General features: G+C 47.8%; 1 protein-coding gene across 4 annotated transcripts in view; it reads left to right on the top strand.

Moving 5' to 3' along the window:
- Nucleotides 1-24,870, top strand: part of SBNO2 (strawberry notch homolog 2) — a 233,572-nt gene that overhangs the window by 125,275 nt on the left and 83,427 nt on the right. For all 4 annotated transcript variants that reach the window (XM_063914353.1, XM_063914354.1, XM_063914355.1 and 1 more), the window contains 5 exons: nt 7,486-7,629; nt 8,801-8,918; nt 9,043-9,148; nt 9,370-9,523; nt 16,687-16,863. In XM_063914353.1, the coding sequence (XP_063770423.1) occupies nt 7,486-7,629; nt 8,801-8,918; nt 9,043-9,148; nt 9,370-9,523; nt 16,687-16,863 (699 nt within the window). The remainder of the gene's footprint in view (nt 1-7,485; nt 7,630-8,800; nt 8,919-9,042; nt 9,149-9,369; nt 9,524-16,686; nt 16,864-24,870) is intronic.

Below are 24,870 nucleotides of genomic sequence, written 5' to 3' on the forward strand. Positions count from 1 at the left end.
CCCCACCACTAATAATGGCTTTGGGAATCCCAATGTTATCCTGTGGATAACCTCTGGACCCAGCCGGAGAAATATACAGTTTTGGTAAGAACTTACCGTTAATAACGGAATTTCTCCTATGTCCACAGGTATCCACAGGGATCCCACCCTGACGCACCTGATTTGAGGATCTTTACAATCACTTAACCTCTTCCCTCTTGTATGTAAGGGTGTGCATGTGTGTTCTTATCACCTGAATAGGGTTCTACATGATACTCCTGCCTAATTGCTGTGAAAACAACTGATTTGACTGAGTCGGTGGGCGGGATTATATGGAGGAGCCCGATGCATCCTGGGAGGCCAGAAAGCTCATGACTATTTGGTGCCATTTCCGCTGTCGCTCCGGCATATCCCAATGTTATCCTGTGGATACCTGTGGACATAGGAGAAATTCTGTTATCAACAGTAAGTTCTTACCATAACGGTATATTTTTCTGTGTTTTTCAGTCACATTTTACATCTGAAATCCTCTGTTTGTGCTGTCACACTGCACGGGGGGGGGGGGGGGGGTTGTGTTAGGTATCCTATATGCTGATAATGTACGGTGTCGCCCGAGGTTTACGCTTTCATATCATGTCAGCTACAGGGGGCGATGGGTCTGGGGCTGATTCTGCCGAGCGCGGTTATGATGTCCCAGATGCATTTAAGGATAACATGGCTGCGGAGCGTTCAGGTTTTGGGGGTTCTGTGCCCCCCAGTCAGTTTGTAACAAGAGTTGAGTAAAAATTGGGAAACTCCACCGCCGGTGGATTCGCAAATTGCTCGGGTGGTGGTGTCATCTGCTCTGCCTGTCACTACCATCACTTCTCTCAAGGAGCCGACGGATAAGCGTGTGGAGGGCAGCTTAAATGCTATCTATACCCTTGCAGGGGCTGCACATAGGCCCACCATTGCGGCTACTTGGGCCGCAGAAGCTATTGAGGCATGGGCTCAGGAAATAGAGGCTGAGGTTCCGTCCAATTTTTCTGAACATGCCAGACAATGTGTCTCTTATATTGTCACAGCATCCCATTACATTAAAGAAGCAGCTTCAGATGCAGGTGTTCTGGCGGCCAAGGCTGCTACAACATCCGTTTTGGCACGCCGTATTCTCTGGTTGTGGTCCTGGTCGGTGGACTTGGACTCTAAGAAAACCCTGGAGGTGCTTCCATTTAAAGGAAACATCCACTTTGGTGAAGATCTCAACAAGATTGTCGCTGACTTGGCGTCTGCTAAGACTGCATGTCTACCTAGTACTACTCCTTCGGCCCCGAAAGCTAAGAGTACTTCCTTTCGCCCTCCGGGTAAAGCAAAGTGCCAGGCGTACCCGAAACAGTCTTGCAGTTCCGAAACCCCCAAGCCTAAACATGCCTGGGCTGCCCGTCAGCCGGTTTCTAAATCTGACAAGCCTGCGGCATGACGGATCAGGCCTCCCCTTGGGGCATCCCAGGGTGGGAGGCCGACTTCTACAGTTCACCCAGGTATGGTTGAAGACCAAAAAGGGGGGGACCTGAATTGCACATCCTATTACTAAAGATATCAAAAGGTGCTATCATGCTGAGGCTTCTAATACTATGCTGAAGGAAGAGAGATGCAGATGCACACTCCTAGCACTAAGAACACTGATAGTAAAAATAATTTATATAAATCCTCACAATTAACATGGAGTATAATTGAAGTTCTTAGCACACATTTGCGCAAATTTGTGGGCCAATGTACCGCGGCCAGGTGACTTCATCACATGGGTCCCTAACATTCCTAATACTATCACATTCTATAAATTTATTCAGGACTTACCTCTAAATAGGGCCTTATCAATGTGTGATCTGAAATGCAGGAACCCAGCTAATTAAAACACCTGAGGGTGAATGGGAGGAGTGCCAATCCAGAGGAAGGAAGCCTTGCCTTCCAGTGTACAATATATACACAAATATAGTGCAAAAAGGGGGGGACCTGAATTGTACATCCTATTACTAAAGATATCAAGAGTTGCTATCATACTGAGGCTTCTAATACTATGCTGGGGGAAGAGAGAGGCAGATGCACACTCTTAGCACTAAGAACACTGATAGTAAAAATATCCCCCCCTTTTTGCACTATATTTGTGTATATATTGTACACAGGAAGGCAAGGCTTCCTTCCTCTGGATTGGCACTCCTACCATTCACCCTCAGGTGTTTTAATTAGCTGGGTTCCTGCATTACAGATCACACATTGCTAAGGCCCTATTTAGAGGTAAGTCCTGTATACATTTATAGAATGTGATCGTATTAGGAATGTTAGGGACCCATGTGATGAAGTCACCTGGCCGCGGTACATGGGCCCACATATTTGCACGAATGTGTGCTAAGAACTTCAATTATACTCCATGTTAATTGTGAGGGTTTCTATAAATAGTTTTTACTATCCGTGTTCTTAGTGCTAAGAGTGTGCATCTGCATCTCTTGTCCTCCAGCATGGTTGAAGACCACTTTAGACGCTTGGGTACGGGAAGTCGTCGCTCACGGATACGCTATATCCTTCAAGACACGTCCCCCTCCTCGCTGTTGCCTGACGGACATCCCTTTGGATCAGGTGAAGGCAACAACTCTCCATTTAGTGGTACAATCCCTATTGGACACCGGAGCAGTAGTGCCGCTGCCTCTGGCTCAGAGGGGCAGAGGGTACTATTCAACGCTGTTCCTAGTCCCCAAACTGAGTAGTTCCTCCCGGCCCATTCTCAACCTCAAATGTTTGAACAAGTTTGTAAGGGTCTCCAAGTTTCGTATGGAGACCCTTTGCTCTATTGTCCTCGCTTTGGAATCAGGGGACTATATGGTATCCCTGGACATACAGGATGCTTACCTACATATCCCTATTGCCATGTCACATCAGCAATACCTGTGGTTTGCTATTGGCGATCTCCATTACCAATTCCGGGCCTTACCGTTTGGTCTGACCACGGCTCCGCGAATTTTCACCAAGGTCATGGTAGTTATGACGGCTTCACTCCGCCGTTGGGGCATCCGGATCCTGCCGTATCTGGACGACCTGCTGATCCTGGCCAATTCCCCAGAAGTTCTCCTCCGTCATTTGGATCTGACGGTCCAGTTTCTGCAAGCCCACGGGTGGCTCATCAACTGGAAGAAATCATCACTGATCCCTGCCCAGAGCATGGTGCATCTGGGAGCGTTGTTGGACACACACAACCAGAGGTTGTTTTTGTCACGGGAGAAAGTCCTGATGCTTCAGGACAAGATACGATGCTTCCTCTCTCGTCCGCGTGAGTCGATTCACTCGACGATGCAAGTACTAGGCCTCATGGTGTCTGCTTTTGACATGGAGTATGCTCAATTTCACTCCCGCCCTCTGCAGAAACTGATTCTTGCCAAGTGGGACAGCCTTCCTCGCCGGATCAGGTCTCAAATGATCTCCTTGTCTCCAGAGGTCCGTCTGTCACTGACCTGGTGGCTACAGGACCAACGATTGAGCAGGGGTCGTCCCTTCTGGATCTCCAACTGGGTCCTTCTGACGACGGATGCCAGCCTCCAGGGTTGGGGCGCGGTGTTGGAGCAACACTCTTTTCAGGGTCGGTGGACCAGGGAGTAATCTCTCCTCCCGATAAACATTCTGGAATTGCGGCCAGTGTTCCATGCTCTGAAACTAGCCCAGCATCTGGTACAGAACAGGCCTGTTCATGTACAGTCGGACAACGCCACCACGGTAGCGTACATAAATCATCAAGGCGGCATTTGAAGCTGCATGGCAATGATGGAAGTGTCATAGATTCTTCAGTGGGTGGAACGCCATCTGCCAGCCATATTGACAGTGTTCATTCCAGAGGTCCTCAACTGGGAAGCGGACTTCCTCAGTCGTCAGGATGTACACGCCGGAGAGTGGAGCCTTCATCCAGAAGTATTTCAACTCCTAGTGGACAAGTGGGGCCTACCAGACGTAGACCTGATGGCGTCTCGACACAATCACAAGGTTCCGGTCTTCGGAGCAAGAACAAGGGATCCTCAAGTGGCGTTCGTGGACGCACTGGCAATTCCATGGAACTTTCGTCTACCATACGTGTTCATTCCGGTGTCACTCCTGCCCAGAGTGGTGAGGAAGTTCAAGTAAGAAGGAGGAATCCTTCTTCTAATAGCTCCAGCGTGGCCCAGACAGCATTGGTTCTCAGACCTACAGGGTCTCTCGCTAGAGCGTCCGCTTCTGCTTCCGTAACGTCCAGACCTCCTCGTTCAGGGCCCTTGTATTTACCAGGATTTGGCCCGACTGGCTTTGACGGCGTGGCTCTTCAAGCTTCTGTACTGAGGGCCAAAGGATTTTCTGAGGCAATCATTCAAACTACGTTGAAGGCCCGTAAGCCGGCTTCTGCTCGGATAAACCATAGGGTCTGGAATTCTTACTTTGCATGGTGCGCATCTAACAATCATGACGTTTACAAGTTTAGTACGGCCAAACTTTTGGCCTTCCTACAACAGGGCCTGGACTTGGGCCTTCAGCTGGCCTCCCTCAAGGTTCATATCTCGGCCTTGTTGGTATGGTTTCAGAGAAAAATTGTGACTCTGCCTGATGTTCATACATTCACTCAGGGTATTTTACGGATTCAACCTCCCTATGTCCCACCTGTGGCTCCTTGGGATTTGTCGGTGATTCTGAAGGTTTTGCAAGAGTCTCCGTTTGAACCTCCTGAATCTGCGGACCTTAAGTGGCTTTCCCTCAAGGTCTTGTTTCTGCTGGCTATTGCCTCTGATAGACGGGTATCAGATTTGGGTGCCTTGTCTTGTAGGTCCCCCTATCTGATTTTTCACCGTGACCAGGCGGTTCTTCGAACGCGCCCTGGTTATCTACCTAAGGTGGTGTCTTCTTTCCACCTCAACCAGGAGATTGTGGTTCCGGCCTTTGTCTCTCCAGATTTATCCTCCATAGAGCGGTCTTTGGATATGGTACGGGCTCTCCGTATCTATGTGAAAAGGACAGCCTCCATTAGGAAGTATGATTCTCTCTGTGTACTGTTTGGTTTTCACAAACGTGGCTGGCCTGCTAACAAGCAGACCTTAGCAGATGGATTAGAATGGTGATTGCACATGCTTATGTACAGGCTGGCCTTCTAGCTCCTGCTACCATCAAAGCCCATTCTACTCGGTCTGTTGGACCTTCTTGGGCGTCCCGCCGTAGTGCGACCCTACGTGGTCCTCAGTGAACGTGTTCATAAGGTTCTATGTCTTCGATAATTCCGCCTCCCAGGATGCTTCCTTTGGACGCCAGGTTCTTGTGCCCGCTACAGTGTGTCCCCTCCCATGAGGAACTGCTTTAGGACATCCCCGATGTTATTCCCTGTGGAATACAGTGTACCCCGCTGCAGAAAAGGAGATTTATGGTAAGAACTTACCTTTGTTAAATCTCTTTCTGCGAGTTACACTGGATTCCACGGGGCGCCCACCCTAACGCACTTAGCTTCTTTGGGTTGGTATGGCAATAGCTGCTGATACCTTCTCCTATCGTGAGAATGTGGTGTACATGGCTACTAACGGTTGTTGTCTCTCTTACCTTGCTACTGCATTGGACTGGTTAACAAAACTGAGCTCCTGTGCGCGAAGGCGGGGTTATAGAGGAGGCAGCGCTGAGCATCTTGGGAACAGTCAAAGCTTTTAGCCTGTTGGTGCCTCGGATCAAGATCCTACTCTACACCCCGATGTTATTCTCTGTGGAATCCAGTGTACCTCGCAGAAATATTTAACAAAGGTAAGTTCTTACCATAAATCTCCTTATATATACATATATGAAGTCCTTTTCTTGTGTACTTAGCCCGCTGCCCAGCGAAGAATTGCTTTTAGCTATAGGGGCAAGGGTGCTGGTTCTCTCTCCTTCTGTCTCTGCTATCAGGCTGTTTGGGTTAACTGTGCATTAAACCTTTTCCTGTGTGTGTGTGTATTCTACTATACAGTATGTCTGGCTAAAAGTCTCTGTTAGTTATGCAACACTAAGTTTTCTCCTTGACCAGAGGGATCATTGATGCTACACAATGCAGTGTCCCCTTCTCAGGGAAGCAGTCTGCAGGAACCAGCATGGCTGGACTCCATTAAAGGAATGATTACTAACATCTCCACTGAGCTGGCTTTGGCCAAGAAGGATTTAAAGAAGTCTATGGCTGATTTAGTAACTAAACATTCAGACCACAGACTAGCGTCTCAGTCCCCTGTACTTATTCCACAAAAGTTTACAACAGCCCAAGTAGTCCACTCGGATTCTGATCATAAAAATTCAGATCTGAAGAAAGGGAAGGTGGATGTAGATGTTGGGGGATGGTACTCTGTCTCAGTGAATAGAAGCTCTCATTTACTCTATTAGAGAGGTCCTAAATATCCCTGATAAAGAGGCAGACACGGCAGAGGAAATGTTTTTCATGGTAAAACCAAAATCTGCTGCTACCTTTCCTGTTTCCAAGGAATTAAATACACTCTTAAAAGAGACATGGGTTAATCCTGACAAAAAATTTCAAATCCCTAAGAGGTTGTTGTCATCCTTTCCTTTTCCTCCTGAGGATTGGAAAGTGTGGGAAAACCCACCGGTGGTGGATACTTCAGTCTCTAGGTTGTCACATTAAACTGTACTACCTGTGCCTGGTGCGATCTCCCTAAAAGACTCCGCTGATGGTAAAATAGAGACTACTCTCAATTCACTGTATACTGCAGTGGGAGTTGCATAATACACAAGACACACACACATTATACACAAGAGGGTCTGATTTTGAGCGTGTAATGCCATTATACATAGATTTGAGCAAAAATGTTTCCTTTGAACTGCACGAGCTAACATCCATAAAAACTTGCACATTGCATGCGTTACTGTGTATCGCAGTACGCAGTAGCGATTGGACGTTTTTGGGCAGTGACTAGAAGGTGGTTGTTCAGACACACAGTGATGCACTGTTGTGGGAGTTTCACATTACTGGTTGCAACTCAAATGCTTGATCACATGCAGTGGAGACCACACCAGCATGGTGTGATCAATGGCTGTGCATAAAGATGCAACTGTAGAGATTGTTACATCTAAAGGCACACAAAATGAGCGACTCAGTTCTTGTACATTCAGATGGATGCTGGTACACCAGGGAAGGTCTTACAGCAGTAGCATAACATTGCATTCACGACTATGGCAAAAGATGCTGAAGAAGTAGCATGCAACTCCGAGTGAGTTCAGGCCTCCTTTCACATGCACATTAATTGGTGACTTGTACTGGTGGCACCAGTACATTAACTCTTTGCTTTTTTTTCCTATACTCCTTTGCGAGTAGGTCACACTGTTGTTTTTTTAGCTGCTCTTTGCCATTTAGCAAGCTAGTTATCGAGGGTGTTTGTATAACCCATTGAAAGTTTAGGGGTTAGATTGAAAAGAGCTTTTGTTTAAACTATTTTCTGTAAGACCTTAATTAAATATCTAATCCGCTTAACAGACTTTATTTTCTTCCCTGCTTTACAGATCAAATATGGAGACACATCCGCATCTAAAGGTGTCCTGTTTGCCACTTACTCAGCACTGATTGGAGAGAGTCAGGCTGGAGGGCAGCATCGGACTCGAATTAAACAGATCATAGACTGGTGTGGGGAAAACTTTGATGGAGTTGTATCCTTTCTTTCAAAATTAGTGCATACTGTTCCATGATTGGTGATTTAAATATAGTTAAAAAAACAATAGTATTTTGCATCAATAGAGATTACTGTTCAGGAGTATGCACAAAACATTAACAATATATATATATATATGTGTGTGTGTGTGTGTGTGTGTGTGTGTGTGTGTGTGTGTGTGTGTGTATATATATATATACTCTCTCTCTCTCTCTCTCTCTCTCTCTCTCTCTCTCTCTCTCTCTTATCCTAAATGCTTGGGACCAGAAGTATTTTAGAATAATTGCATACCATAATGAGATATCATGGAGATGGGACCCAAGTCTGAGCACAGAATGCATTTATGTTACATATACACCTTATACACACAGCCTGAAGGTCATACTAGCCAATATTTTTAATAACTGTGCATTACACAAAGTGTGTGTACATACACACAATTCATTTATGTTTCCTATACACCATATACACACAGCCTGAAGGTCATTTAATACAATATTTTTTATAACTTTGTGTATTAACCATGAGTGAATTAGGTGAAGAACATGACTTTAACCCTATCCCAAATGATTTTAGTAAAAAAAAAAAGGAAAATATATATATTTTTTCCCCCCAAAAAAATATTTTTCGTTCTTCAAACATCGAAACATCGATCGGGAACATCGTGACCATCTGAACATCGCGGCTTGCATTTTGAAAGCCGGGACAGCCTGCAGGTATGCAGGGGGGGGCTCTGGGGGTGGCTTGGGAGGGTTCATTTACACTCCCCAGCGGCTGCCATTGTCTGCAGCCGCTGGAGGGGGGGTCCTGCTGTGCTGACCGATCAGCAGTGAATCGGCAGCACGGCAGACACAGGGAAAGAGTGCAGGGAGGCAGATGGACCTTCCGGTCCCTCTGACAGCAGCAGCGGAGGGAAGTTTATCTTCCCTGCAGCCGCTAACACACTCTATCTGACTGGTCGCATCCTGTGCGACCAGGTCAGGTAGAGCACTTGCAGGCATGGTCGCATCTGATGCGACCATGCCAGGCAAGTGGTTAAACAAAGTTTGTGTACATTCCGACATGGTATACTCAACCTCTGTGTGTGTGTGTGTGTATATGTATGTGTGTGTGTGTATACACTAACACACACACTGTAGGTTCTATCCTTGACCTTTCACCTTCACAAGATCGTGTTTGACGAATGTCACAAAGCCAAGAATGCTTCATGCACCAAAATGGGTCGTGCAGTGCTTGAGCTACAGAACAACCTGCCATTGGCACGAGTGGTATATGCCAGTGCCACAGGTAAGTTTATTCTTAGCACTGCTTAGTGCTTTGCTAGACCTTTCTCCTATTCACTCTCTCACAGGTGCAGTCTATCTCACCTATTTCACCATCTAGCTTCAATTTCCTTCTCATTCAATCACAGGTGCATCTGAGCCCAAGAACATGATCTATATGAGCCGGCTGGGTATCTGGGGAGAGGGCACGTCTTTTGGCACTTTTGATGAGTTCTTGCACGCTATTGAAAAGAGGTACTCCTTCCAGAGTATAGGGAACAGTGGTTTGCTCACAGGTGTTGTGGAGAGTACTATGACTGGGACCCAGTAGGGAACTGTGTATTTATTGGCTCAAAGTAGTGTGGGTAGCAGACCTTGGAAAATGTTGAATCAATTTCTTTGGACTTTTAATTATATTTCCCTTTTAACTTCCCTTGACTTCATATTTTTTTTTTATTTTCCTCCTACTTGTACAGAGGGGTAGGTGCTATGGAGATTGTTGCCATGGATATGAAGGTGAGCGGGATGTACATTGCAAGGCAGCTAAGCTTTACTGGTGTCAATTTCCGAATTGAAGAAATTCCCCTGGATGAACCATTCAAGCAAATGTACAACAGGGCTGCACAACTGGTGAGAATAGACATGACCTTTTTGTGGGAGCAAATGCACAATTAACTTTTACTATAGTAAGCACTGATGGACTGCACATCAGTGACCTATGAGAGAATACGTTTTCACTATGGTCAGTGCGGGGATTTGAGTATGTGCTGTGGCTAGATCATGCAACTTAGAGCACTTAAAAGTGAGTCTTAGTTGTACGCATAACCGTGTTTTCTCCTTTTCAGCTGATTCAGTGTTAATGTTTAGCAGTGTCCTGTCCTAGGGGAATAAGGTATCCAAGAATGGAGGCAGCCTAGGGGAATAAGGTATTGGTACGTGGAGGCAACCTAGGGGAATAAGGTATTGGTACGTGGAGGCAGCCTAGGGGAATAAGGTATTGGTACGTGGAGGCAGCCTAGGGGAATAAGGTATTGGTACGTGGAGGCAGCCTGGGGGAATAAGGTATTGGTACGTGGAGGCAGCCTAGGGGAATAAGGTATTGGTACGTGGAGGCAGCCTAGGGGAATAAGGTATTGGTACGTGGAGGCAGCCTAGGGGAATAAGGTATTAATACGTGGAGGCAGCCTAGGGGAATAAGGTATTGGTACGTGGAGGCAGCCTAGGGGAATAAGGTATTGGTACGTGGAGGCAACCTAGGGGAATAAGGTATTAATACGTGGAGGCAGCCTAGGGGAATAAGGTATTGGTACGTGGAGGCAGCCTAGGGGAATAAGGTATTGGTACGTGGAGGCAACCTAGGGGAATTTGGTATTGGCCCATGGAGGCACCCTAGGGGAATTTGGTATTGGCCCATGGAGGCACCCTTTAAGAATATGGTATCAGCATTTGAAGGCAGTCTTTATGAATACTGTATTGGCTTGTGGAGGCAACCTAGAGAAATCCGTTATCTGCATGAGGAGGCAACTTTCGGGAATACGGTATGGACTTGTGGAGGCAGCCTAGGAGAATACTGTATTTGAGCTTGGAGGCAGTCTAGGGGAATACTGTATTGGCGGATGGAGGCAGTCTAGGGGAATACTGTATTGGCGGATGGAGGCAGTCTAGGGGAATACTGTATTGGCGGATGGAGGCAGTCTAGGGGAATACTGTATTTGAGCTTGGAGGCAGTCTAGGGGAATACTGTATTGGCGGATGGAGGCAGTCTAGGGGAATACTGTATTTGAGCTTGGAGGCAGTCTAGGGGAATACTGTATTGGCGGATGGAGGCAGTCTAGGGGAATACTGTATTTGAGCATGGAGGCAGTCTAGGGGAATACTGTATTGGCGGATGGAGGCAGTCTAGGGGAATACTGTATTTGAGCATGGAGGCAGCCTAGGGGAGTATTGGCGGATGGAGGCAGCCTAGGGAATATTGGTGGGAAGAGACACTGATTATGGAGGCAATCTTAAGGATATTTCTCTAACGTCCTAAGTGGATGCTGGGGACTCCGTCAGGACCATGGGGAATAGCGGCTCCGCAGGAGACAGGGCACAAAAATAAAGCTTTAGGATTAGGTGGTGTGTACTGGCTCCTCCCCCTATGACCCTCCTCCAAGCCTCAGTTAGGTTTTTGTGCCCGTCCGAGCAGGGTGCAATCTAGGTGGCTCTCCTAAAGAGCTGCTTAGAAAAAGTTTTTAGGTTTTTTACTTTCAGTGAGTCCTGCTGGCAACAGGCTCACTGCATCGAGGGACTTAGGGGAGAGAATTTCAACTCACTTGCGTGCAGGATGGATTGGATTCTTAGGCTACTGGACACCATTAGCTCCAGAGGGAGTCGGAACACAGGTCTCACCCTGGGGTTCGTCCCGGAGCCGCGCCGCCGACCCCCCTTACAGATGCTGAAGATTGAAGGTCCGGAAACAGGCGGCAGAAGGCTCTTCAGTCTTCATGAAGGTAGCGCACAGCACTGCAGCTGTGCGCCATTGTTGTCACACACTTCACACCAAGCGGTCACGGAGGGTGCAGGGCGCTGCTGGGGGCGCCCTGGGCAGCAATATTTAATACCTTTATGGCAAAAGAATACATCACATATAGCCATTGAGGCTATATGTATGTATGTAACCCATGCCAGATATCTAAAACTCCGGGAGAAAAGCCCGCCGAAATAGGGGGCGGGGCTTATTCTCCTCAGCACACAGCGCCATTTTCCTGCTCAGCTCCGCTGTGAGGAAGGCTCCCAGGACTCTCCCCTGCACTGCACTACAGAAACAGGGTAAAACAGAGAGGGGGGGCATTTTTTGGTGATATTTTGATATATTTAAGCTGCTATAAGGAACAACACTTATATAAGGTTGTTCCCATATATATTATAGCGCTTGGGTGTGTGCTGGCAAACTCTCCCTCTGTCTCCCCAAAGGGCTAGTGGGGTCCTGTCTTCGATAAGAGCATTCCCTGTGTGTCTGCTGTGTGTCGGTACGTGTGTGTCGACATGTATGAGGACGATGTTGGTGTGGAGGCAGAGCAATTGCCGATAATGGTGATGTCACCCCCCAGGGAGTCGACACCGGAATGGATGGCTTTGTTTATGGAATTACGTGATAATGTCAGCACATTACAAAAATCAGTTGACGACATGAGACGGCCGGCAAACCAGTTAGTACCTGCCCAGGCGTCTCAGACACCGTCAGGGGCTGTAAAGCGCCCTTTACCTCAGTCGGTCGACACAGACCCAGACACAGACACTGAATCTAGTGTCGACGGTGATGAAACAAACGTATTTTCAAGTAGGGCCACACGTTATATGATCACGGCAATGAAGGAGGCTTTGCATATCTCTGATACTGCAAGTACCACAAAAAGGGGTATTATGTGGGGGGTGAAAAAACTACCTGTAGTTTTTCCTGAATCAGAGGAATTAAATGATGTATGTGATGAAGCGTGGGTTAACCCAGATAGAAAAGTGCTAATTTCAAAAAAGTTATTAGCATTATACCCTTTCCCGCCAGAGGTTAGGGCGCGCTGGGAAACACCCCCTAGGGTGGATAAGGCGCTCACACGCTTATCAAAACAAGTGGCGTTACCGTCTCCTGATACGGCCGCCCTCAGGGATCCAGCTGATAGGAGACTGGAAACTACCCTAAAAAGTATATACACACATACTGGTGTTATACTGCGACCAGCCATCGCCTCAGCCTGGATGTGCAGTGCTGGGGTCGTCTGGTTGGATTCCCTGACTGAAAATATTGATACCCTGGATAGGGACAGTATTTTATTGACTATAGAGCAATTAAAGGATGCTTTCCTTTATATGCGAGATGCTCAGAGAGATATTTGCACTCTGGCATCGAGAGTAAATGCGATGTCCATATCTGCCAGAAGGAGTTTATGGACGCGACAGTGGTCAGGTGATGCGGATTCCAAACGACATATGGAAGTATTGCCGTATAAAGGGGAGGAATTATTTGGCGTCGGTCTATCGGATCTGGTGGCCACGGCAACTGCCGGAAAATCCACCTTTTTACCTCAGACCCCCTCCCAACAGAAAAAGACACCGTCTTTTCAGCCGCAGTCCTTTCGGTCCTATAAGAACAAGCGGACAAAAGGACAGTCATATCTGCCTCGGGGCAGAGGAAGGGGTAAGAGAGGGCAGCAAGCAGCCCCTGCCCAGGAACAGAAGCCCTCTCAGGGTTCTGCAAAGCCCTCAGCATGACGCTGGGGCCTTACAAGCGGACTCAGGAGCGGTGGGGGGTCGATTCAAGAATTTCAGCGCACAGTGGGCTTGCTCACAGGTGGACCCCTGGATCCTGCAGGTAGTATCTCAGGATTACAGGTTGGAATTCGAGAAGTCTCCCCCTCGCAGGTTCCTAAAGTCTGCTTTGCCAACGTCTCCCTCAGACAGGGCGACGGTATTGGAAGCCATTCACAAGCTGTTTTCTCAGCAGGTGATAGTCAAGGTACCCCTCCTACAACAGGGAAAGGGGTATTACTCCACGCTATTTGTGGTACCGAAGCCGGACGGCTCGGTAAGACCTATTCTAAATCTGAAATCTTTGAACCTGTACATACAAAAATTCAAGTTCAAGATGGAGTCACTCAGAGCAGTGATAGCGAATCTGGAAGAAGGGGACTTTATGGTGTCCCTGGACATAAAGGATGCTTACCTGCATGTCCCAATTTGCCCTTCACATCAAGGGTACCTCAGGTTCGTGGTGCAAAACTGTCATCAGTTTCAGACGCTGCCGTTTGGATTGTCCACGGCACCTCGGGTCTTTACCAAGGTAATGGCCGAAATGATGATTCTTCTGCGAAGAAGAGGCGTATTAATTATCCCTTACTTGGACGATCTCCTGATAAGGGCAAGGTCCAGAGAACAGCTGGAGGACGGAGTAGCACTAACCCGACTAGTGCTGCAACAACACGGGTGGATTCTGAATTTTCCAAAATCTCAGTTGACCCCGACGACACGTCTGCTGTTCCTGGGAATGATTCTGGACACGGTTCAGAAAAAGGTGTTTCTTCCGGAGGAGAAAGCCAGGGAGTTATCCGAACTTGTCAGGAACCTCCTAAAACCAGGGAAAGTGTCTGTGCATCAATGCACAAGAGTCCTGGGAAAGATGGTGGCTTCTTACGAAGCGATTCCATTCGGCAGATTCCACGCACGAACTTTTCAGTGGGATCTGCTGGACAAATGGTCCGGATCACATCTGCAGATGCATCAGCGGATAACCTTATCGCCACGGACAAGGGTGTCTCTTCTGTGGTGGTTGCAGAGTGCTCATCTGTTAGAGGGCCGCAGATTCGGCATACAGGACTGGGTCCTGGTGACCACGGATGCCAGTCTGAGAGGCTGGGGAGCGGTCACACAGGGAAGAAACTTCCAGGGAGTATGGTCAAGCCTGGAGATGTCTCTTCACATAAATATACTGGAGCTAAGAGCGATTTACAATGCTCTAAGTCTGGCAAAACCCCTGCTTCAGGGTCAGCCGGTGTTGATCCAGTCGGACAACATCACGGCAGTCGCCCACGTAAACAGACAGGGCGGCACAAGAAGCAGGACAGCAATGGCAGAAGCTGCAAGGATTCTTCGCTGGGCGGAAGATCATGTGATAGCACTGTCAGCAGTATTCATTCCGGGAGTGGACAACTGGGAAGCAGACTTCCTCAGCAGACACGATCTACACCCGGGAGAGTGGGGACTTCATCCAGAAGTCTTCCACATGATTGTGAACCGTTGGGAAAAACCAATGGTGGATATGATGGCGTCCCGCCTCAACAAAAAACTGGACAGGTATTGCGCCAGGTCAAGAGACCCTCAGGCAATAGCTGTGGACGCTCTGGTAACACCGTGGGTGTTCCAGTCAGTGTATGTGTGCCCTCCTCTGCCTCTCATACCAAAAGTACTGAGAATTATACGGCAAAAGGGAGTAAGAACGATACTAGTGGCTCCGGATTGGCCAAGAAGAACTTGGTACCCGGAACTTCAAGAGATGCTCACGGAGGATCCGTGGCCTCTACCTCTAAGACGGGACCTGCTTCAGCAGGGACCGTGTCTATTCCAAGACTTACCGCGGCTGCGTTTGACGGCATGGCGGTTGAACGCCGAATTCTAAGGGAAAAAGGCATTCCGGAAGAGGTCATTCCTACACTGGTAAAAGCCAGGAAGGAGGTGACTGCACAACATTATCACCGCATTTGGAGAAAATATGTTGCGTGGTGTGAGGCCAGGAAGGCCCCCACGGAGGAATTTCAACTGGGTCGATTCCTACATTTCCTGAAAACAGGATTGTCTATGGGCCTCAAATTGGGGTCCATTAAGGTTCAAATTTCGGCCCTGTCGATTTTCTTCCAGAAAGAATTGGCTTCAGTTCCTGAAGTCCAGACTTTTGTAAAAGGAGTACTACATATACAGCCCCCGGTTGTGCCCCCAGTGGCACCGTGGGATCTTAATGTAGTCTTGGATTTTCTCAAATCCCATTGGTTTGAGCCGCTCAAATCGGTGGAGTTGAAGTATCTTACATGGAAAGTAACCATGCTACTGGCCCTGGCTTCAGCCAGGAGAGTATCAGAATTGGCGGCTTTATCATATAAGAGCCCATATCTGATTTTCCATACGGACAGGGCAGAACTGCGGACGCGTCCTCATTTTCTGCCTAAGGTGGTGTCAGCGTTTCACCTGAACCAGCCTATTGTGGTGCCTGCGGCTACTAACGATTTGGAGGATTCCAAGTTGTTGGACGTGGTCCGGGCATTGAAAATATATATTTCAAGAACGGCGGGAGTCAGAAAGTCTGACTCACTGTTTATATTGTATGCACCCAACAAGATGGGTGCTCCTGCTTCTAAGCAGACGATTGCTCGTTGGATTTGTAGCACAATTCAACTTGCACATTCTGTGGCAGGCTTGCCACAACCTAAATCTGTCAAGGCCCATTCCACAAGGAAAGTGGGCTCATCCTGGGCGGCTGCCCGGGGGGTCTTGGCATTACAACTCTGCCGAGCTGCTACTTGGTCAGGGGCAAACACGTTTGCAAAATTCTACAAATTTGATACCCTGGCTGAGGAGGACCTTGAGTTCTCTCATTCGGTGCTGCAGAGTCATCCGCACTCTCCCGCCCGTTTGGGAGCTTTGGTATAATCCCCATGGTCCTGACGGAGTCCCCAGCATCCACTTAGGACGTTAGAGAAAATAAGAATTTACTTACCGATAATTCTATTTCTCGTAGTCCGTAGTGGATGCTGGGCGCCCATCCGAAGTGCGGATTGTCTGCAATACTTGTACATAGTTATTGTTACAAACAAATTCGGGTTGTTATTGTTGTAAGCCGTCTGTTCAGAGGCTCCTACGTTTGTCATACTGTTAACTGGGTTCAGATCACAAGTTATACGGTGTGATTGGTGTGGCTGGTATGAGTCTTACCCGGGATTCAATATCCTTCCTTATTGTGTACGCTCGTCCGGGCACAGTATCCTAACTGAGGCTTGGAGGAGGGTCATAGGGGGAGGAGCCAGTACACACCACCTAATCCTAAAGCTTTATTTTTGTGCCCTGTCTCCTGCGGAGCCGCTATTCCCCATGGTCCTGACGGAGTCCCCAGCATCCACTACGGACTACGAGAAATAGAATTATCGGTAAGTAAATTCTTATTTTTAGTAGGGCATGGAATATTGTTCATAGAAGCAAATGTAAGCTGACAAAATGAATTTAATTAATAAATACACTAATTTAAGTGTTTCCTCTTTATCCTCTCCTTTTAGTGGGCTGAAGCACTGGCTGTTTTCCAGAAAGCAGCAGATTGTTTAGGGTTGGAGACTCGCAAATCACTATGGGGTCAGTTCTGGTCAGCCCATCAACGATTCTTCAAATACTTGTGTATTGCAGCAAAAGTTCAGCGGCTAGTAACTTTGGCTAACCAAGAGTTGTCCAAGGGCAAGGTGAGTAATTCTGCATCTTTATCATGGGGATTACTGAAGTGGGTATACATGATACTATGAGAAGTTTTTGAAGGATTGTGAGGACGACAAAGAAATTACATTGACACATCTTCTGACCAGAAGACTTTTCACTCCCACATGTTTATACCAGTGTAAGGTATTAGAACAAGTGACTGCTCTCATTGATTACCATGACTACTTTAGTTTGTTAATGCATTCCTGTTTCCATGGGTCATAAACAAATAACCTGTTATAGGCCTAATGTAACCATATCTTCTCTGATGTAAAATTACGTACTTATGTCATGTATAACGAAGACCCATTTTAACTTTCTCTTTCATCCACTAGGGGACACTGGAGTCCTATACAGTAGGGGTGTGAAGCTTGCAACCGGAGGTGTGGCACAATCTAAAATTAGCATTGTCTGCACAGCCGGCTCCTCCCCCTTCACATCCCTCCTCCCTCAGTTTTGAAAATTGTGCTGGAGGTACAGCACGTGGAGCTCTGAGCTCATGACTAAAACTTAAAAAAGTGCTGCGTCAACCTAGCTAAAAGGGGGACAAGGCTACTTCATATTGGAGAGACAATGATCCCTATTGAAGGGATCTGCATCTCTCTACAGGAGATCCTCTAATCCACTGAGCACTGGAAGACAGTGAGTACTGGTTATATAATAGGGGCTCTTGTTAGGTTTTTAATTTAATTATTTATTTATTTTCCCCTGTCAGCATCTCTTAACACAGCGCAGCGGTCACCGGCAGGCAGAGACTGAGCGGGGCTGGAAAGGCGCGCCAAGAGTAGCAGAGCGCACACCATACAAAGTCTCCCACTTAAAAGATCACCACAGCGGCCCGGGGGGCAGTCAGGAAGCCGCCCGCACTGTGCAGCCACTGATTAGCGCTACGGGACTTTGTGACAAGGTCCCGGAGCGCGCACACTAGACAGCCGCTAGCATGCCGATCCTATCAGCCGGGCGCCGCTACGGGACTTGGCAGAAGGGTCCCGCAGAGCGCACACCACACAGCCGCGTGAAGCCGATCCTATCAGCCGGGCACCGCTGCGGGACTTCACAGAAGGGTCTCGGGGGGATCGATGGGGGGTAGAGACGCTGAAGTTTTTTACAGCGCGGCTGAGGGGATTCTTTCAGCCGCGTGAGTATAGAGGCTACACTCAGTGACAGCGCGCCTCCCCATATATGTAGAAGCGCTGGCTAGTAAAAGAGCAAGGCTAGTGAAAATAGCCTGGAAAATGTTTGATACGCTTTTAAACATTTTGTGAAGTGCCTAATAACTTACAGAGGGGGCCATGTTACTTATACAAACTGGCGCCATTCCGAGGGGCAGGGATCAGCCCTCCCCCTCGTATAGAAACAAGAGGGATAGTTTGGTTGTAACACCAGCTCCCTCTGCTGGTAAACGTATATATTTAGAAAGAGGATCTCCTGAACAGAATAATCTACTTTACCATTTATATTTTCAAAGGACTTCTATTACAAAGATCCTGAAGAAAATACACGGAAGCAAGCGGATACCACCTCTACCATCGTAGCTGAATTACAGTTGGGATGTGAGGGTTGCGAGTCGGCTGGTAGTTAATAATTAAAAAAAAAAAAAAAAATTATATTTTTATTTATTTATTTTGTCCAGTTCTTTTTCTGTATACAGGAGGGAAAGGCATTTTCAGCCGAATCCGAGACCTTGGCTTCCGTCATCACTCAGTCTTTCTCTTCCTAGTTTAAAGGGTGAAAGCGCTGCATAATACCCTGGTAAGGTTTTCAAACAACATGTCTAGAGCACCAACCAAGGCCTCCAAGACCTGTTATGTTTGCACGAGATGTAGCATGAAGAACACGCGGGTTGGCAGCTCCGGGGTGTGCGACTCCTGCTTAGACAAGGACGCTTCACCTGGGAACAGTGCTCTGGCTAGGTCATGGGAAGACAACCTTGCAAATAGGATCTCCAAGGTAATGGCAGAATCACACAGGCAGCAATCGGAATGGGCTGCGGGATTCTCAAAGTGATTGGAGGTATTTCTCATCAAGTTAACGCCATCCGCACGTGCAGGAACGAATGTGCTCGAGGCAGTTAAAATACCTCTTCCTATTTACCGTAAGCGGGTCTTCTCATTGACACAGAGGAAGGTGAGTTAATTGAATCTACCCTAGACGCCGATTTTCCAAAAGAGGACACGGCAATCTTGGGTATTGAGTCTTTAATTGAAGCGGGAAGGAGATCCTAAACTTTAAGGTAAAAGAAGTAAAGGAGCCAGAAGGATTCGAATTGTTCGAATCCCAAAAGCCGCGTTCAGCAGTGTTTCCCATTTCTAAATCCCTCCAATCTCAAAGGGAGGAGGCTTGAAGACAAATTGACAAACGCTTTCAATTCCGAAAAGGTTTCAAGTGACTTATCCCATACCTAAGGGTGTAATGGATGAGTGTGAGAATCCACCAGTTGTGGATGCTTCCCTAGGAAGGTTGTCGAAGTAGACAATCTTACTAATACCTAATGTAACGACTTTAAAGGATGCTTCAGATTGTAATGTTGACACAGCTTTAAAGTCAATTTTTGTAGCAGCAGGTGCAGTCACGGAGACCTGCGATCGTCTGTGCTTGGGTCAACAAGGCCATGGGAGCATGGTCTAGACGTATTGTACGGGCTATTGAGGAGGAAGATAGCTTAGAAGAGATTACCCAGCTGGACATTCGAGAATCTGCTTCATACTTGTGTCAAGCTTTAAAGTATTAGCAGAATAGTCGCGGATCTCCGCATCGGCCATATCGGCTTGACGGATTTTATGGCTCAGAGAAGGGCAAGGAGACTCTGACACCAAGTAGGCGGTATAATCCATCCCCGTTGGGGGTGACATGCTTTTCGGTTCAGAGTTGGATAAGTGGATTTCGCAGGCTACAGCAAAGAACTCCACCTTTCTGCCTTCTCCTTATACGAGAGCCACTCCACAGGTTAGGAGAGGCTATTCGGGAGTTTAATTCATTTAGATCACAGTCCTTTCAGGCCCGAGGATTTTTCGGTACACAAGTACGTGGGGGCAGAGGTAGAGGCCGCTCACAGACAGCAACCAGAACATCTGGGCACGCTTCTCACCAGATTTTGAGAAAACTGGATTTTCAACAGAGGCCTCACAGTCCTTTTTTTTTCTCTATCGTCCTAGTGGATGCTGGGGTTCCTGAAAGGACCATGGGGAATAGCGGCTCCGCAGGAGACAGGGCACAAAAGTAAAGCTTTCCGATCAGGTGGTGTGCACTGGCTCCTCCCCCTATGACCCTCCTCCAAGCCAGTTAGATTTTTGTGCCCGGCCGAGAAGGGTGCAATCTAGGTGGCTCTCCTAAAGAGCTGCTTAGAAAAGTTTAGCTTAGGTTTTTTATTTTACAGTGAGTCCTGCTGGCAACAGGATCACTGCAACGAGGGACTTAGGGGAGAAGAAGTGAACTCACCTGCGTGCAGGATGGATTGGCTTCTTGGCTACTGGACATCAGCTCCAGAGGGACGATCACAGGTACAGCCTGGATGGTCACCGGAGCCTTGCCGCCGGCCCCCTTGCAGATGCTGAAGTAAGAAGAGGTCCAGAATCGGCGGCAGAAGACTCCTCAGTCTTCTAAAGGTAGCGCACAGCACTGCAGCTGTGCGCCATTTTCCTCTCAGCACACTTCACACGGCAGTCACTGAGGGTGCAGGGCGCTGGGAGGGGGGCGCCCTGGGAGGCAAATGAATACCTATTTTGGCTAAAAATACCTCACATATAGCCTCCGGAGGCTATATGGAGATATTTAACCCCTGCCAGAATCCGTTAAGAGCGGGAGACGAGGCCGCCGAAAAAGGGGCGGGGCCTATCTCCTCAGCACACAGCGCCATTTTCCCTCACAGAAAGGCTGGAGGGAAGGCTCCCAGGCTCTCCCCTGCACTGCACTACAGAAACAGGGTTAAAACAGAGAGGGGGGGGCACTAATTTGGCGTTAGAAATATATAAAAAAGATGCTATAAGGGAAAACACTTATATAAGGTTGTCCCTATATAATTATAGCGTTTTTGGTGTGTGCTGGCAAACTCTCCCTCTGTCTCTCCAAAGGGCTAGTGGGTCCTGTCCTCTATCAGAGCATTCCCTGTGTGTGTGCTGTGTGTCGGTACGTGTGTGTCGACATGTAGGAGGACGATGTTGGTGAGGAGGCGGAGCAAATTGCCTGTAATGGTGATGTCACTCTCTAGGGAGTCGACACCGGAATGGATGGCTTATTTAGGGAATTACGTGATAATGTCAACACGCTGCAAGGTCGGTTGACTACATGAGACGGCCGACAAACAATTAGTACCGGTCCAGACGTCTCAAAAACACCGTCAGGGGTTTTAAAACGCCCGTTTACTTTAGTCGGTCGACACAGACACAGACAGGGACACTGAATCCAGTGTCGACGGTGAATAAACAAACGTATTCCTTATTAGGGCCACACGTTAAAGGCAATGAAGGAGGTGTTACATATTTCTGATACTACAAGTACCACAAAAGAGGGTATTATGTGGGATGTGAAAAAACTACCATAGTTTTTCCTGAATCAGATAAATTAAATAAAGTGTGTGATGATGCGTGGGTTCCCCCCGATAAAAAATTATGGGCGGTATACCCTTTCCCGCCAGAAGTTAGGGCGCGTTGGGAAACACCCCTTAGGGTGGATAAGGCGCTCACACGCTTATCAAAACAAGTGGCGGTACCGTCTATAGATAGGGCCGTCCTCAAGGACCAGCTGACAGGAGGCTGGAAAATATCATAAAAAGTATATACACACATACTGGTGTTATACTGCGACCAGCGATCGCCTCAGCCTGGATGTGCAGAGCTGGGGTGGCTTGGTCGGATTCCCTGACTAAAAATATTGATTCCCTTGACAGGGACAGTATTTTATTGACTATAGAGCATTTAAAGGATGCATTTCTATATATGCGAGATGCACAGAGGGATATTTGCACTCTGGCATCAAGAGTAAATGCGATGTCCATAACTGCCAGAAGATGTTATGGACACGACAGTGGTCAGGTGATGCAGATTCCAAACGGCACAAAGGTGTATTGCCGTATAAAGGAAGAGGAGTTATTTGGGGTCGGTCCATCGGACCTGGTGGCCACGGCAACTGCTGGAAAATCCACCGTTTTTACCCTAAGTCACATCTCTGCAGAAAAAGACACCGTCTTTTCAGCCTCAGTCCTTTCGTCCCTATAAGATCATATCTGCCCAGGGATAGAGGAAAGGGAAGAAGACTGCAGCAGGCAGCCCATTCCCAGGAACAGAAGCGTTCCACCGCTTCTGACAAGTTCTCAGCATGGCGCTGAGACCGTACAGGACCCCTGGATCCTACAAGTAGTATCCCAGGGGTACAGATTGGAATGTCGAGACGTTTCCCCTTCGCAGGCTCCTGAAGTCTGCTTTACCAAGGTCTCCCTCCGACAAGGAGGCAGTATGGAAAAAAATTCACAAGCTGTATTCCCAGCAGGTGATAATTAAATTACCCCTCCTACTACAAGAAAAGGGGTATTATTCCACACTATATTGTGGTACTGAAGCCAGAAGGCTAGGTGAGACTTATTCTAAAAAATTTTTTGAACACTTACAAAGGTTCAAATCAAGATGGAGTCACTCAGAGCAGTGATAACGAACCAGGAAGAAGGGGACTATATAGTGTCCCGGGACATCAGGGATGCTTACCTCTATGTCCCAAATTTGCCCTTCTCACTAAGGGTACCTCAGGTTCGTGGTGCAGAACTGTCACTATCAGTTTCAGACGCTGCCGTTTGGATTGTCCACGGCACCCCGGGTCTTTACCAAGGTAATGGCCGAAATGATGATTCTTCTTCGAAGAAAAGGCGTCTTAATTATCCCTTACTTGGACGATCTCCTGATAAGGGCATAGTCCAGGGAACAGTTGGTGGTCGGAGTAGCACTATCTAGGATACTGCTACAACAGCACGGGTGGATTCTAAATATTCCAAAATCGCAGCTGATCCCGACGACACGTCTGCTGTGCCTAGGGATGATTCTGGACACAGTCCAGAAAAAGGTGTTTCTCCCGGAAGAGAAAGCCAGGGAGTTATCCGAGCTAGTCAGGAACCTCCTAAAAACAGTGCATCATTGCACAAGGGTCCTGGTAAAAATGGTGGCTTCCTACGAAGCAATTCCATTCGGCAGATTTCACGCAAGAACTTTTCAGTGGGATCTGCTGGACAAATGGTCCGGATCGCATCTTCAGATGCATCAGCGGATAACCCTATATCCAAGGACAAGGGTGTCTCTCCTGTGGTGGTTATAGAGTGCTCATCTTCTAGAGGGCCGCAGATTCGGCATTCAGGATTGGATGCTGGTGACCACGGAGCCCAGCCCGAGAGGCTGGGGAGCAGTCACACAAGGAAAAAATTTCCAGGGAGTGTGATCAAGTCTGGAGACTTTTCTCCACATAAATATACTGGAGCTAAGGGTAAATTTATAATGCTCTAAGCTTAGCAAGACCTCTGCTTCAAGGTCAGCCGGTATTGATCCATTGGGAAAAACATCACGGCAGTCGCCCACGTAAACAGACAGGGCGACACAAGAAGCAGGAGGGCAATGGCAAAAACTGCAAGGACTTTTCGCTGGGCGGAAAATCATGTGATAGCACTGTCAGCAGTGTTTCATCCCGGGAATGGAAACTGGGAAGCAGACTTCCTCAGCAGGCACGACCTCCACCCGGGAGAGTGGAAACTTCATCGGGAAGTTTTTTCCACATGATTGTAAACCGTTGGGAAATACCAAAGGTGGACATGATGGCGTCCCGTCTGAACAAAAAACGGGACAGGTATTGCGCCAGGTCAAGAGACCCTCAGGCAATAGCTGTGGACGTTCTGGTAACACCGTGGGTGTACCAGTCGGTGTATGTGTTCCCTCCTCTGCTTCTCATACCTAAGGTGCTGAGAATTATAAGACGTAGAGGAGTAAGAACTATACTCATGGCTCCGGATTGGCCAAGAAGGACTTGGTACCCGGAACTTCAAGAGATGCTTACAGAGGTCTTATGGCCTCTGCCGCTAAGAAGGGACTTGCTTCAGCAAGTACCATGTCTGTTCCAAGACTTACCGCAGCTGCGTTTGTCGGCATGGCGGTGGAAAGCCGGATCCTAAGGGAAAAAGGCATTCCGGAAGAGGTCATTCCTACCCTGGTCAAAGCCAGAAAGGAGGTGACCGCACAACATTATCACCACATGTGGCGAAAATATGTTGCGTGGTGTGAGGCCAGGAAGGCCCCACAAAGAAATTTCAACTCGGTCGTTTCCTGCATTTCCTGCAAACAGGAGTGTCTATGGGCCTCAAATTGGGGTCCATTAAGGTTCAAATTTCGGCCCTGTCGATTTTCTTCCAGAAAGAATTGGCTTCAGTTCCTGAAGTCCAGAAGTTTGTCAAGGGAGTATTGCATATACAACCCCCTTTTGTGCCTCCAGTGGCACTGTGGGATCTCAACGTAGTTCTGGGATTCCTCAAATCACATTGGTTTAAAACCAGTCAAATCTGTGGATTTGAAGCATCTCACATGAAAAGTGACCATGCTCTTGGCCCTGGCCTGGACCAGGCGAGTGTCAAATTGGTGGTTTTTTCTCAAAAAAGCCCATATCTGTTTGTCCATTCGGACAGGGCAGAGCTGCGGACTCGTCCCCAGTTCTCTCCCTAAGGTGGTGTCAGTGTTTCACCTGAACCAGCTTATTGTGGTGCCTTGCACCTACTAGGGACTTGGAGGACTCCAAGTTGCTAGATGTTGTCAGGGCCCTGAAAATATGTTCCAGGACGGCTGGAGTCAGGAAAACAGACTTGCTGTTATCCTGTATGCACCCAACAAACTGGGTGCTCTTGCTTCTAAGCAGACTATTGCTAGTTGGATGTGTAATACAATTCAGCTTGCACATTCTGTGGCAGGCCTGCCACAGCCAAAATATGTAAATGTCCATTCCACAAGGAAGGTGGGCTCATCTTGGGCGGCTGC

Source organism: Pseudophryne corroboree, chromosome 1 (assembly GCF_028390025.1).
Source record: "Pseudophryne corroboree isolate aPseCor3 chromosome 1, aPseCor3.hap2, whole genome shotgun sequence".
NCBI lineage: Eukaryota > Metazoa > Chordata > Amphibia > Anura > Myobatrachidae > Pseudophryne > Pseudophryne corroboree.